The 16,090-nt window shown below is 39.9% G+C and overlaps 1 protein-coding gene across 1 annotated transcript; it reads left to right on the forward strand.

Moving 5' to 3' along the window:
• The first annotated feature begins 9,290 nt into the window (after positions 1 to 9,290).
• Positions 9,291 to 14,415, forward strand: LOC148018817 (NAD(P)H dehydrogenase (quinone) FQR1-like). Its single transcript, XM_087701096.1, has 5 exons — positions 9,291 to 9,441; positions 9,566 to 9,769; positions 9,926 to 10,019; positions 13,355 to 13,617; positions 13,713 to 14,415. Exons 2-5 carry the CDS (start codon positions 9,747 to 9,749, stop codon positions 13,942 to 13,944), a joined length of 612 nt encoding a protein of 203 aa, XP_087557222.1. The 5' UTR covers positions 9,291 to 9,441; positions 9,566 to 9,746; the 3' UTR covers positions 13,945 to 14,415.
• The last annotated feature ends 1,675 nt before the right edge of the window (positions 14,416 to 16,090 follow it).

Here is a 16,090-nt window from a genome sequence, read left to right on the forward strand (position 1 = left end):
AATGTGTGGAATAGTCTATGTCAGTATTATATTTGTGACGCCAAGGCATTTCTATAATAATAACACTAGCTTGCAAAGGCACAACCAATTGCAAATATCTTTATGAAGTCATTGGGTAAAGATAAGTTTGTGCATTTCAAAGAGTTACTTGGAGTGAAGTATTACACTTGAGCTTGAGAGGGAGTGTTGAGATTCAGACTCATAGTCTTTGGTCAATGTTCTACCTTAGTTGAATAAGTTTAAGTCATACTGACTTAACCATGATTAGATCTAGGTTACTTGTATTTTGCATGAGTGTGTTGTACACAATTGACTTGACAGTGTGTGATAATGGACTAAACAGGGAGCATGTCTATTACCCTTCTCGCCTAAGCCTTTGTCATTCTCTCTCTCTAATTGTCATAATCAATAGTACATTGAATAACATCTTCAGGTTACGCTCCGTCTTGCTTGACAGTGGATTGTTGAAGTGTAGCCAATTGTGCCTGCAAGTTGTGATGTGCCCTTCGCTCTTCTTGAAGTTGCATCATGATTAGATCCAATTTCTGCTCCATAGTCAGAGCCTTTGGAAAATCACCTTCACCCATAAAATCGTCCATATTATGATGTGACATCATAGATTCGATTAAAGATCTATCACTCGTCCTCTAGTCACGTGAGCTCACCACGAACTTGCTTTGGTTATTAGGATGCCTTTGCTTTTACGATCTTGCTTTTCTCATGTACGAAAATTGATAACGGTCCTCTTCTCATCAGTAAAATAGTCTTCACATAGACTGTGTGTGACATCCTACTTGTTGTTTCTGTTCTGGGAGCAAAAGCTATCTGATTGGCTTTGCATCCATCCCATCACCAGATGGACCAAATAAGCCATCCAAAATTGACTTCAGTCATACAGCATGACTTCCACATAGACTGCATGTGACATCCTACTTGCTGTAAATCCACTCAGCCAAGTTGCAGGTGGGAACAAAGGCTTGCTGGAACTTCAAAATCGGTTCAGGAATACCACAGTGTGAACACCCGCTATGTAGAATATTGATAATTAGACTTGAAAATTTATATTAAGCTTAATAACTTTAAGCTTTTAAAATGTTTAATGATTTTAAGGAATTTGGCGCGCAAGATGATGGCATGTTCTCGTTGGATTCGATGTCGACAAGTTTATACTTCTGCCACAAATCATTGAATTATTGAGGCTTGTGCCTCTTTTAAGCTTATTAAGCTTATAAACTCAAACTTCATAAGCTTACTATCTACTTCTCTGTCAATAAAAACAACTCATAAAGAAACTTCATGAGTGGTCCTCCGCCTCCTGGGAGAGGTTCTTCACTATCAAAGGATACAACAAGGGGTTCTTCACCGCTAGGAACACGCCTATGTTGTCAGTTCATCGTGAGACAACCTATAAAGCACATTTATTCGAGGAGCTTCGCCTTCGTGCAAGATGGCAAGCGATTGGAAGCTCTTGATTATCTCAACTTTGCTCTGATACCACTAGTACGCAGATCGGATGCTGTATACGTGCATAGTGAATGCCGAAAGGTCCCCAAGAACAAAGAACTCTACAAACCTTCATAAAAGCAAAAGAGAATATGCACCATATGAGACATAAATACAAATTGGGTGTAATCTCCCCCCATGCCTTGTGTGAGTGCTTTGCAAGGCATGTATTTATAATTTATTTATCTTTAAGCCCAAAAATAGCCCACTTTACAAATAGCATGCTTTTGCTTTTTTGCATTTGCTTTTGCCCAAATATAGAGTAAGGCATTTGGGCGTCCAAAAGTCGAGGGCTGTGCCCAAATACAAATATCAAAGAATGAAATATTTAACTGAGGAATCATACGATTCATTACATGCATATAAAGGTGATGCAAAATCTATAATATGATCATGTGCTTTGGCTTGTGCAGAGAAAGGAAAGATAGCTAGGGATAAATTGGTGAGTAGATCGAATGTTGTATGTGTGCGTAGTGAATGCTGGAAGGTCCCCAAGAACAAAGAACTCTACAAACCTTCATAAGCAAAAGAGAATTTGCATGACATGAGACAAAAAGACAAATTGGGTGCAATCTCCCCCCATGCCTTGTGTGAGCGCTTCACAAAGCATGTATTTATAAATTTATTTATCTTTAAGCCCAAAAATAGCCCACTTTACAAATAGCATGCTTTTGCTTTTTTGCATTTGTTTTTTCCCAAATATAGAGTAAGGCGTTTGGGCATCCAAAAGTCGAGCTGTACCCAAATACAAATATCAAATAATGAAATATTTAACCAAACACCTATGCGCATACAAGATAATGAATCTTTTGCCAAGAACTTTAATAAATAAGCACACATGAATAAATATTGATGCCACGCTTTTAGTGATAAGGCACACGCCCATCACAAATAGTAATTATTCTAGGCATTTGGATTCACGTCATCGCCCAGTGCTACCCAACTCCATCGCCACCTGCTCTACACATCAACTGAAGCATTCACAATTGTTAGAAAATAATTAAATAAAACCCAACAAAAGTTTATACCTAACAATCTTTAGGTACAAAATAATTAAATAGGTTGGAACTCTGTCCTGACCTTAATTTGATTCGAGTGCGCACTCTAAACTCGTAAATGTCTATTAATTTAACATGTATTTTACGGAATCATCGGTTGTGGAATCACCCACGTGCACATTCAATTAATCTGACGCCCGAAAAGGGTAGGCATCCGTGTCAACTTCTCGCACAAGGAATCCACCTTGTGTACGAGCCCCGACAAATAAATATAATCACAGAATCCATCGTGGAATATGCCTCATGGCATCATAAATTGATAGGTGCTAGTCAAAGTATATGGGATAAAAGTGGATGGGATACTTCCAATGATTCATTTACTACTCATGCATATTTGGCTAAGATGCATAATATGGATGCTATTGTTGAGGAAAAGAGAAGAAGGGATCAATGTGCATGATACAAAGCAAGATAGAGCAACAGAAGGCTACTAAAATAGCTAGTCTGGAACATGTAATGGAAGATGTCTTGCATGAAAATAAGTAAAAGGGAAAAAAGAGAGACAAGCAGCCTAGTTACAAGTTGCAATCTGACATAGAGACATCAATCAATATAAATATAGTACTTGAGGAATGCATTCTTGGAAGCAAGGTTAAATTTATACTTGGTGAGGTTATTGGCATTCCTAAGCATGAATTTCATGATGAGATAATAGATCTTATTAAATGAAAAGGGCAGTTTGTAGGAGAACTTTTTGAAGCACTATTGAAGATTGAAGAAGACATGGGTTCACAAGGTATTCAGTTGGAATCTAGTGATGATTCCATTCCTATCATAAAATAGGTTGATGCTGAAAATAAGTTGTATACTAATGGAAATAATGATGTTATGGCTAAAATGGTGGATAGTACTACACATAAGAGAGTTGTGCAACAATGGGTTCATGAGGAAGAGAATGCTCACTTTGTTCCTAACAACCACTACTCTCATATGCACTAGGCAAGAGCTACAACTAAAATTGTCGTGAAGATAAGTGAGTAAGCTGCAAATAACTCATTTGGAGAGCTCTATGGTGCACACTATAGTGTTTTAGTGACTATTGGGTATGTCCGAGATAAATAGTAAGATTCATGCAATTATCCAATTATCTTTGGGTAGCCATACATTGTGGGATCAAGAATGGAACTAAGGTGATAGATGATGGTTCTTATTATGCTGGTGTGCGAAGTAAAGATGACAAAATGGCAATTCAATTTTTAACTATATGTGCCAATAATCCCCATAATCGGGATACACTTAGAGATTATTTGATTCTGTCTAATGCTAGAGAATTCAAGGGTTTTTAAAAAGCAGTGTTGTAAATGGAGGCTATGACAATACTAGATAGAAGATGTTTTTGCCTCAAAGGAAAGGGAAAATTGCCTTTGTGGCTAGTTTTGGGAATGGACAACAAGCACTGTAGGTAGATTCAAGAGTATTATAGCCATGTGCAAGGCTGAAAAGTGTTATGTACGTCAATCTAAAAAAGAGTTGAAGAAATATGGTATTTTTCCTACTGATGACCACATTTTGGGGCTATTTGTATGTTTGAATTTTATTGACATATTGGTTGAAATTACTACAAAAATTAATATTAAAAACAAGGCTTAAAAGCATGTCATTCATGTATGTGCTTTGGAGATATTTGATATCATAAGTGAATTTACTGAACAAGAATGTAAATGGCTACAAAAGAGGGCTAAAGCATTGGTGGAAACAGAATATAAAATGGTTGACAACCAAGTCTTCGTGATCCAAATGGTATAGGGCATACATTTACTATAGAAACATTGAAAGAGCTAAAGGTTGGATGTAATGGATTTCTCTTACCAACAATAGATAGGGATTGTTTTATGCATATGTTAGCATACCATGGAAAGGCTTTTGCAATTTAGCTTGTTGAAATTAGCTACATGGATCCTACTGTTGTGGCCCCAATGGTGATCTTTACAGTGCCACATGTTCTATGGAATCTTAAAATGATTCATGTGCCTCGCGCATACTTGCCTAAGCTAATGGAGCTCTTAAATAAGAAAATCAAGATGAAGATTTTGGAGCCATGTTCAACTCCACACTCTTAATTGTTGGTTTACAATCCCAAAGAAGAATGGGGCATTACAGTTTATACAGGATATGGAACCAATCAACAAGGTCACGATAAGGAATGAAGGTGTAAGGCCTATTGTAGATGAGTTTGCAAAAGCCTTTGATGTGATGGAAAGCCTATTTATTCCATGGGGGATTTATACTTTGGCTATGATCAATTTGAGCTTGCATTAGAGAGCAGAGATATCACTACTATGAAAACACCACTTAGCTTGGTGCACATGTGTACCCTTCCACGAGGGGTGACTAACTCAATTGCCTACACGATGAATGCAATGCATAAGATCTTGAGAGACTATATCCCACAACTCACAATGCCATTTCTTGACAGTGTCCCTATTAAGGGCTATGAAGTGCAAGAAAAGAACAAGGAGTTGGATAATAAGGGTTACAAGATGTTTGTTGTTGACCACATAATCAATTGCAAGAAGATTTTGACTCAATTATAGGAAGTGCATCTCACTCTGTCAGGTGCAAAATCTATCTTTGCTATGGAGGAGGTGCTAATTGTAGGGCATATGTGTGGCCCCTATGGGCAAAAGCCTTCACCAATTAAGATTGATGGGATTAGCAGAATGTAGGAGATATGTTCTAATGTATCAGAATCTAGGAGGTTTTTGTGTGCATGCATATTCTATTTGATATGGATCCCTCATTTTGCGCATGTGGCTACAAGCCTTTATCAGTTATTGAGGAAGGGGAAAAAGTTTCATTGGGGAAGGTAGCATACAAAGACTATTTGAAAGCTAAAGAAGTTGTTGAATTTTGCACCAACCTTGAATAAGGTAGATTATTCAGATGGAAGGTCTATCATACTCATTATTGATACGAGCCCTATAGGTATTGGATGGGCAGTGTGATAGGTGTTATATTTCAACTATGGAGGTGTTTCTAGAAGAGGAATATGAAGGGGAATGGCTGAGATATATGCAATATCTCAACACTCTTTCCAAGAGGGAAGAATTGTTAGGAGAGGAGTTCAAGAGAATCAAGAGGAAGGCATATGGTTTCTTCTTAAAGGATGGATATTTATGGAAGCATGCTAAGAAGAAGAGGGGAGCTTTACTATAACTGCTTAGAGATCAAGCCACATAGGTATAGGTTATGTGAATTCCATGAAAGCTTGTGGGTCATAGAAGTGTGTGGGACACCGTTGAGAAAATTAAAGAAAGATATTGGTGGGAGGGGATGTATGTAGACATTGCTCGCTTTGTAGGATCTTGTGCCACCTCTATCAGTTGCATTTGTCAGTGAGGCATCGAGATGGGTTATAGCCAACTTATCTATTGCCTCTTCATTTTAAATGGATAGTGGATTTGGTTAATATGCCTAGAAGTTTATGGCCAATGTAGTACCTCATGCTTGCACATGAAGACTTGACAAATCAAGTAGAAGGGAAAGCACTTAGGACAAAGACTACTTAGATAATGTGTACAAATTCTTGGAAGAGATTTTTGTCAATATAGGTGTGTTGGAAAAATCATAGCAGATAGGGGTGAATTGGATACAAATGAAGCTTGCTTGTAAAGCAAGCACTTACTTTAGCCTATAATCCGAAAGGCAAAGGCAAAAGTGAACATGGAAATCTACAAAACATTAAGGCCTTGGCCAAGTCATGTGGAGGGAAGATGAAAGAGTGGCCATGGCTACTCCCATATACTTTGTGGACTGATAGAATAACTCATAATGTTGTCATTAGATACATGCTGGCTAAAATTATGTATGGTTAGAAGCCCATCATGCCAATAAAAGAGACGGCTGTTACATGGAGTGTGATACCTTGGAAAGAGGGATTGAATAGAGAGAAGTTGTTGGTTTTATGCATAAGGTAGTTGGAAAGAAGGCTAGAAGACATTAGGATAGCAATGGAGAAGTTAAAGCCAACTAAGCTTTAGAATAAGAAATGATTTGATAAGAGACATAGACTTTAGCCAAGAGTCATACAGGAAGGTGATTGGGTGTTGATTTATGACAATAGCTTGGAAAATCAGCATAGTGCCAGAGTCAAAAAATGTCTAAGTGACGGTTTAGTCCATATGGGGTAAGGTAGATATTTGATAATGCTACCTATTCACTTGATGAATTGAATGGGATAGCATTGGGCATTCCTATAGCTCGTAAATGAATCAAGCTCTTTAAGCAAATGAAGTCTACAATATATAAAATGGATGAGTTGGATACATATATTGACCTTGATAGTGTGGAAGAAGAAGAAGAGGATGACATAGATATGGATGAGGAAGACTCTAAATTTGCTAAATACTAGTACTCTAGCATATGTCAAAGGATGTGTAGGTTCGAAGACCCAAGCAAACAAAATGGCTATAAGAGATTATAGTGGACATGTAGGGTAGATTTACAAATGTTGAAAGCTATTTTAATTGGAAGCAAATTAATGGTGATTGATGGATCTAGAATGGGCTTTGATACCTAAGAAAGGCCCCTACAAAGTTTGGCTAGCATCCTAGTTCATATGTAGAAGTTACAGGGTCCGAAAGGGTGATGTTTGGTTGGACTACATGCTGTAAAAAAATGGAAGTAGGTTGCACATAAAATTTTAGAGGTTGATACCTTTAGAATTTGATCCTGATGTCTTCAGATAAATTGTAGATCACAAGTGATGCTACATTTTTGCTTTTAAAACCTTGGCAATCTTGAGTTATGGTTTGGAAGATATAAGCAATTTTCTACAGGATGGTCTTATAGGACAAATTTCTGGTCAAGAAGACGAATGATGGATGTTATCTACCATGTGATATATGCTTCAACAAAGCTGCATAAGGCTGACATGTGGGTACCTAGAAAAGGGAAGAGGATTAGGATATACAAAAAGAGAAATGTGGAAGAGGTCTCTTCATTGGTGAGCATGGTAAAAGATGAGCAGATTGACAGAGATGAGGAACGAAGTGGCAAACATTGAAGATGCAACTGAAGATGAGTTGACATATGAACTTGGGATACTAGGTGAATTTACAAGTATTAAAATGCTACATGAGTTATCATTGTTAGGGATGGATGCTAAGAGATACATGTAGGATGGGATGTCTACACTCTTGATGCCTTATGATTTGGGTGGGAAAAGTTGGACTTGCAACATAAAGATGACAGGTGTTTGGGTTTTTTATCCTAATGGGCTACTTGTGTGGCACCTCCGGAGGATGTGCAGGTTTGGAGGGGGTGGATATCATGGATTTTTAACATAGAGTGTGAAATCAAGATATGCTTTGTCTTATGGAAGAGTTCATTCTTTGTGTACACAATGGTAAGTGACAAACTTCTTAGTCAATGGACTTCTCTAACTTGCTCATTGTCTTGATAATATGAGTTAATCAAGTGGAGTCTTGGGAGCTAATGACTGGCTTTGAGGAGTGATTAGTAATCACTTAAGTGACTTGTTTTATAGGCTATGTGGTGGAGAATGAAGCATGAGATTAAGAAGACAATTCAACGTAGATTTATGGGTGCCAACAAGACTAATTGGGCAGCGGCTATCCAATGTGGCCCTCTCTCTAAGAGCCCTAGAGTTGTGGTAGAAAATCGAGCCTTGAGGCACTCTTAGAGTTTGGAAAAGACACCTTAATGAGGTGCAATGAAGACAATTGATTTTCAGGAGTCTAACTCTAGGTAGTCTCTAAGAGCCCTAGAATTGTGGTAGAAAATTGAGCCTCGAGGCACTCTTAGAGTTTGGAAAAGACACCTTCACAAGGTGTGGAGAGCCATCTCATCCCATAAGATCAATGTCCTACTTTGGAGGATAATTTCAAATAAGCTTGCTACCTGAAACATGATCTCCAAGTTCATCAAGGTTTCTCCTTTGTGTGTTCTTTTTGCAGGATGCAAAATGAGTTTGTTAGACACTTATTTTGGGAGTGCCACGAAGCTCAGTCTCTCTGGCAGAAGATTACGTCGCCTATGGACAAAATTAATCTTCAGTAGTCAATGATCTTGGAAACAAATCTTATTAGGTGATTGGGGACTTCAACAGTCTTTGAGAAGATTTGGGCCATTGTTTGTAGTGTAGCATTGCTTAACTCATGGTCCCTCAAAAATAGTATTATTTTTGGGAGACTCAAGTCTATCTATGTTTTGCCAACTAGCATGCATACTATTGTTATTGCCAAAAGCTATTACATGTTGAAAAAGCTTACTAAGTAATATAGCGATTTGAAACCCATATGTAGACTCTTCAAAATCTTGATATAGACTTGCTTAGCCACTATGTGGTGATGTCAATATACTTAACAACATTTTGAATTGATATATTCTACATATTTAAAAAAAGTTTAAAATCTGACCACTTAATTCAAGTTAAACTAGGGGGTAAATTTTAAAAAGAAGAACCACCTTATGAGAAGCAATAGCATACTAGGCGCTCCGCGCTTTTCGCGGTGAGGGCAGGTGTTGGACGCGTGGCACCCGCCCCCACCTCCCGTTAACTAATAGTAAAGATGCCCTAACCAACAAACCTAACAAAGAGAAGATCAAAGTAATGGAAATGAGACGCTTGGGAAGAGTAGTGGCCCACTACTTGGGGTGGGGGGGGGGGACTTTGCTTAAGCAGGCAGCTAAAGGCTAATAAAAGGGAAAATGCATAAGAAACGTACTCCTATGCGCTAGGTGAAGTGCACGATTGGTGACCGGTACCTACCAACACGAAGGCGAAGAAGAAGAGGAGAAAGAAGAAGGGGGGCGAGAGAGAGAGAATGTGCTAGCTATCATCCATAGCACTCAGAGAGGAAACAGCAACAACAGTCGCCATCTTTCATCTCATCTGGCTACTCTCTTCCTTCTAGTGGTGGGTGCTCCTACTTGCAGTAATCATAACATCAGCAATACTGATTAACTATTATTATTAATCGATAGTCCCCCACTCGTTTGTCTATTTGTAAATACATTTTCTTTTTGGGGATGTGTACCAGGTCCCTCGGAACGACTACCTTTCTCTTCTGTCTCAAGTAGCCTGGCATCTTTCCATTCAAAGATTCCCCCCCAAGAAGCACATACATAAGGCACAATTCAGTTCCAGGACGAAGAGAAGGAAACAGGCGTCCCTGCTGTGCCTTGCATCCATCTCCATCTCCGAGAGAGTGAGACTGAAACATGGCCACCAAGGTTTATATTGTGTGAGTCCTCTCTTCCTTTGTTTCTAGCATCTGCCTGTGTTTGTTGCTGCATCTTCTGGATGCTTCCATTTTCAGATCACCCAGTAGATCTGGCCTCATTGTCCGATCCCTGCAGATATCGGAAGCCGATCTCACACTGTGTGCGTCCTTGTGCAGCTATTATTCCATGTACGGGCACGTGGAGAAGCTCGCCGAGGAGATAAAGAACGGAGCTGACTCTGTGGAAGGTGTTGAAGCCACTTTATGGCAGGTACTTTCTTCTCTTCTTCTTCTTCTTCTTCTTCTTCTTCTTCCTTTCGATGTCGTTGGCGTTTTTTGCTTCCTGCTCTTATCTTAATCAATCTTTAGCCGAGTCGGAAGGTTCCTTCTTTTGCTCGTCTGACACTCAAGAGAATTTCCTCCCATGTAACCATATCCCAATGCCAGTGTCACGGTGTTCTCAACCGCAATAGGTTTTAAACTGTTTAGCGTGTGGAAACTTTACACTGCTTACTAATAGAGTGTCTGGAACAAGGCAGCTCTCTTTTGTATCTCTTGATCAGCAGTGAAGTTGCGACATTCGTAGAGCTGTTTGCAATGAAGGTGTGCCGAATTTTCTCTCAATAGAGTGGATTTGCTAAATTTTAGTTTCTTTGTTATCCAAAGAATCAGGACCTACTACCAATGTAATGCTTATTAGGAATAGGGATCCGGCAAATTGCTGGCATATTTCTTGCTGGAGGATGCTTCTATCCTCGGCAGACTCAGTATGATGGCTCTTCTAGGAATATCAGACTTCAGTAGATCCATAGGTTTCAGAAGTCATGCATACAGTGCCCTTATGACACACGCATTTTGCATGGGAGTTGCACATGCTGTCGGTTTCAATTTTGGTCATCCCACCAGTAGATCAGAAATCAGTCAGACGAGATTTGTGCTTTTGTCTTGTGAAGGCTGAAGCTTAGATGCATTTAATTTAGTTGGCATGCACAATAGATCGACTAGAAGCACGAGTGTTTCTTATGGCATATCAACTGGAATACATTCAGTTTGTTGGCAATGTACTTTGTAGGCTGAAATATAGATGCATTTAGTATAGTTAGCATGCACACTTCAATAAGTGAATGAGAGGCAGAAGTATTTTACAAATCTTCAGCAGGGTTGGTCGAGCATTATCAATCAATTGCAGGGATAATCTCATCGAGCTCAAGATCTGCTAGGAGACCCCGTTGGAGCAAGGCTCTGTGCTGCTTGACTCAAAGGCAACTCAGCTAGGTGCCTTTTTATAAGGGACCCAGTGTCGAGTAAGCCCTTAAGCAGATGCATATGGTTGGCACTATTGCAGGGCCATATAGTGCAAGATGCTCATATCGGGCATGCTGAAGAAGTCCCAAGTCTACTATCTACAGTGAAGGCTAAGAGCTTGTATTCCAGTCTAAAGGGACTCTCCTCTTCAGTTGTAACATCTATACTAGTGAAGATGAGCTTGGTGCCTAGATAAGCAATGCTGTAGACCAACAGAGGACTAAACCAAAAATTGGAACCTAAAGAGCCCCTGTAATTTTCATACATGTCAATCTTATTTTGGTAAGAGAGGCATAGTGCCCATACAATTAATTAGCACTGCAAACTTGCCATTGCCACAAGATTGTAACATAAAGAACCTCCGGAGTTGATGTATGGCCATGCTAGTTTGGTAGAAGAGGCATAGTGCCCATAGGCCCTACACCCTTAACTAGCACTGTAGACTTGTCATTGCTACAATTATTGATGCAAAATAATGATCAGTTTAAAAAAATCCTAACAAAGTCAGTGTTCAAGATGGATCATGCCAAGGTGAAAAGTATATCTAGCAATAAGTGTGTTTGGAGATAAAGCATTGTTGTCCCATGTTCAGAGACAACCTCCTACTTGTGAGCCCGTCATCAAGTCAATTGAGCTCTTTTTACTAGGCCCTCTTTCTGGCAGCGCTCGTACTATTGTTCTTCCTACCCTTCATTTCGGGATTGCCCAGTTTTGTATCTTTGTATAACTGCATGCACATTGTTTTTTTCAGCTCGTGCAGTTTCTAACCAGCTATCATCTGTCTTTGATCCTCAGGGTTCAGCACCCTCACTGGCAGTGCACATGCTTGTCGTGCAGTGGCTGTTCCTTACATTGAGTCTCTTCATGATCACTATGCAGTCTCTTTCATCCTCAGGCTTCAGGACCATCATTGCTAGTGCACATGCATGTTGTGCAGGGGGTGATCCTTGTATTCAGTCTCTATGCAGTCTTCTCATTGATGATTGCCTTTATTCATTCTTATGTCAAGTACTCATATCACCTTGACTTAACTGCTTCTAGGCTCATTCCCAAAGTGTGTGCTATGTTGCATTCTTCTGCCCAAGTTCTCATACCAGTGCCCTTTTATCAGTTGAGCTATCTACGCCCAAGTCGTGTTGGTTACCAAAGTTGTTGCTTCTGGTCTTCCATTCACCAGCTGGCATTGGTATTTATCATCTCAGTAATGTTTTATGACCAGCGCCCTCATCATTTGAGGCTCAAACAACTGTGTTTCAGCCCTTGACCAGTCCTCCACAGACAAATGGCACTGCACGTGTGTATTTTGGCCCACAACTGGCTGCCATGCCTGCATTTCCAGCTACAGAGGAGCCTCTGTACCTGCTGATCAGTTTTCTAATTTGGTGAGATTTTATACAGCTTTGCTTTCAGAGGGCAGGGTCCAGACAGCTATGTTTCAGTGCAGTCACACCAAGTATAAGATACATTTTGTTCCAATTTGTATTGGTTGACATGGGACAAACTTGTGCCCCGGCTCCTTGAGCAAGAGACTCATTTTTGGAAGACCTCCAGTGGAGATGGGCGATTCAAGTGCCTCCACAAGAAGTTCTACTGCCAATTGCAGTGGGAAGAAGGGGAATTGCAGAGGGATAAGCGCCCCCAGCTTTTCCCCATAGGAGGAGTGCGGCACCAAGGGGATGGAGCACACATCAGCTATCCCAGCTAGAGAGTTTGCATTATCACAACTTGGAAGAGTTAGCTCTGGCATCTTTAGTAGAAACCTTGGCTTGTGGATAGTGGTGTGCTAGTCCCATGACTTTTCTCTGTGATTGACTTCAGAATTGAATGACATGGGAGATGGCACTGGATCTCAAGACTTTCTGAAGGTGCAATTGCCAACTAGCTAGGGGAGGCATCAAGAGGATGCACAAGTCACAATAAAAGGATGATATCATTGCCATGTAAGGTGGCTGAGCTTTTTTTACTTTGCTGCATATTTCTATTTTAGGTGCAACTCTCAGCAATCTACCCAAACCCAACAATCCCCCTACATATGGCTATGTTCATGCATCATTGCATCTATATAAGTTATAACCTTCTTAGAAGCTGCATGGTCTCTTTGTTATAGTGTAATGTGTTTTTGACAAGTCTGAAGATGTCACAGATCTGTGTCAGTACTGTCTGATTCAAGGGCTTACTAGAGGATGCATTTGTGATCATGAAGCTGATAATCTGAGTGTGCTTATAGATGGTAAGATGCAGATTGTGCTGATGCATGGATGAAGTATTAACTGCACGCCTGTGCTGGAATACTGCTTACAGGTCTCTGAAACACTTCCTGAAGAAGTGCTGCACAAGATGAATGCCCCAGCTAAATCTGAGGTGCCAATTATTGAGCCAGCTCAATTGGCTGAAGCCGATGGACTAATTTTTGGATTTCCGACTCGGTTTGGAATGATGGCAGCTCAATTCAAGGCTTTTCTGGATGCAACTGGAGGCCTTTGGCGTTCACAACTTTTGGCAGGCAAGCCAGCTGGCATCTTTTTCAGTACAGGGTCACAGGGTGGTGGCCAGGAGACAACAGCGTACTTCTCTTTTACCTTCTGTGATATAGTAGTGGATGAAAATGCACATTCTTTATGTTAGCTGTAGTCATACTTGAATGCTCTGGTTGTTGCAGGCTGACAGCTATCACTCAGCTGGCTCACCATGGCATGATATTTGTGCCAATTGGCTACACATTTGGTGGTGGCATGTTTGAAATGGAGCAAGTGAAAGGTGGGTCTCCCTATGGAGCTGGAACTTATGCGGGGGATGGCAGCCGATTACCAACAAAGTTGGAGTTGGAGCAAGCTTTCCACCAAGGCAAATATATTGCAGGCATTACCAAGAAACTAAAAACTGGACTTTAAAGGCAGGCTGAAGTATTTTTAAAACCAAAGAGAGGTTACTGTCAGAGCCGCAGGATGTTTTCTATTTGATTTCTGCATGTATTTTTTCTTCATTCCTCCTCAAATAAAGACATCGGGAGCTCATACTTCTGATGCTCATATGGACATGCCTTTCTCTTGAATGATTTACATCAGCAATGCAGTGGTCCTTGAGCATTTATCAACTTTGGTGTTGGTTGCCCTGCTATGAGAGACTGGGCATTTCCATTGCTCACACTATTTGTAAAAGCTCTTCCTAGTCTATCGTCAGATCTCTCTCCTGTAGTGGAAGGCAATACTTCTCCTGTTTTCAGCTTAGGTTTGCTTTCTTGAGTTTATACCAACATGCTCAGTTCTGTATGGTGGAGGTGGTTCAATCCCCCTATCAAGGTTATGATATGAATTATGTAGACCATATTACTTTAAGGTTAGCTAATGGTCATTTACAGCAAAGCATATAGTGGCATGCAAAGCTTCAAAAGATAAGTCTCGTCTGAATTTGGCACCTAGTCCATTCCCATACTATACACAGGTTGAGAGCCAAAGTTAATTAATTAATTTAAATTTCGAAAAGTATATCATGTAGCTGAAGATTGGAGTCAAATGGCAGGATAAAGGAACTTGTAAAAGGTTCAATCACGTGTGATTTAAGCAAGGCCTGAAAGCACCCAAAAGTCCTTGGCTGGCCCTTAGAATATAGAGTACTTATGATTCAGTGATAGCCTTAAGCACGCATTGACTGAATGTGTTTCCTTACCATTGTACAAATACCTTTAGTCTCAATGATTTGCAAGTTCAACTCTGTGCTTCCTTACCATTGCACAAATACCTTTAGTCTCAATGATTTGCAAGTTTTCTTGGACTATGTAGGTTCTATATTCACTTTAGCAAGCAAAGTGACCCTTAGCACTAGAATTTGTAAACATTCTATCCAAACACTCAAAACTCTGTCTTGAAATTTAGCTTCTTAGAAACCAGACCTGGTTTGTGGGCGAATGTTTTGTGTCAATTCTCAAGCGAAGTTGTGAATGAAAGGGTCTCGAGTTGATCCAAAATCTCAAATTGAACGACTATAACCTAAATATCTTGATTAAATCGAGACCTCAAAGCATTCCATGGCTTAAAAGGTTAAGTGTAATGAATTGGGAGTAAATGTACTTTTCATGAATGCCATATATTCATACATGTTTTAAATAAATGATGCAGACTATGTTAGAGGATAAGATTTACAAGCCATAGCTGACATTTTCTTCGAAAACAGTTTATAGACCCAGTGGTTGGCTTAAACATTGGAAAGTGAGACTAATAGTTCGTGCATTAGAGCTTTACTAATCTTTGTTGGATCGACAGGACCCTCTCTTGAAAACTACTTCATTCCTCTCGCTCCAGATTAGTCTAAGAGTAACTGCATTGGTCAAGCTGATAATCTTCCAATTGGCTTCATCAAGTGATCCCTTATTACCAACGAAAGTTGTTGTAAATCTGAAGGTAGATTTGAAGTTTGCTTTGTCAAGCCATCTCTTAATATACCTCCACAAAGGAACAATGTGAAAGCAGTCCCAAAATAAATGTCCTTCAGTTTCTTTGCTTCTGCCACAAAAGGACATGGGTGAAATCAACATCCTTGATGCCAGTCAGCGTGCATAGGGAGCTTTTTGATGCAAGCCTCCAATGAAAAAAATTCAATCTGTGCGATTTGTTCCAATCCCCTTTTCCATACGGATGTCCTTGCCCTTGGACATTTCTTCTTCCATTTTGCACATATACTCATTGGGATGGTTAGATTAGGATAGCATGCATAGGGAGCTTCTTGATGCAAGCCTCCAACGAAAAAAATTCAATCTGTGCGATTTGTTCCAATCCCCTTTTCCATATGGATGTCCTTACCCTTGGACATTTCTTCTTCCATTTCGCACATATACTCATTGGGATGGTCAGGTTAGGATTCTGAAGTCTCTAGAATTGGCGCATGCAGCTAGAGTCTGAATATATTAATAATAGAGAGGCTTGTTGGCAATTGCAATAGGCCATTTGTCCTTCATTAACTGCATAGTTTCTCTGAGGCAAGATGTGCTTTGCAAGATTGAAATGAGCCTGAATGGAGTCAAGAGAAAGCTAGTAATGCAAT

This window comes from Lygodium microphyllum, chromosome 20 (genome assembly GCF_053477565.2).
Source record: "Lygodium microphyllum isolate KBCC chromosome 20, Lygodium_microphyllum_v1.1.10, whole genome shotgun sequence".
Classification (NCBI taxonomy): domain Eukaryota; kingdom Viridiplantae; phylum Streptophyta; class Polypodiopsida; order Schizaeales; family Lygodiaceae; genus Lygodium; species Lygodium microphyllum.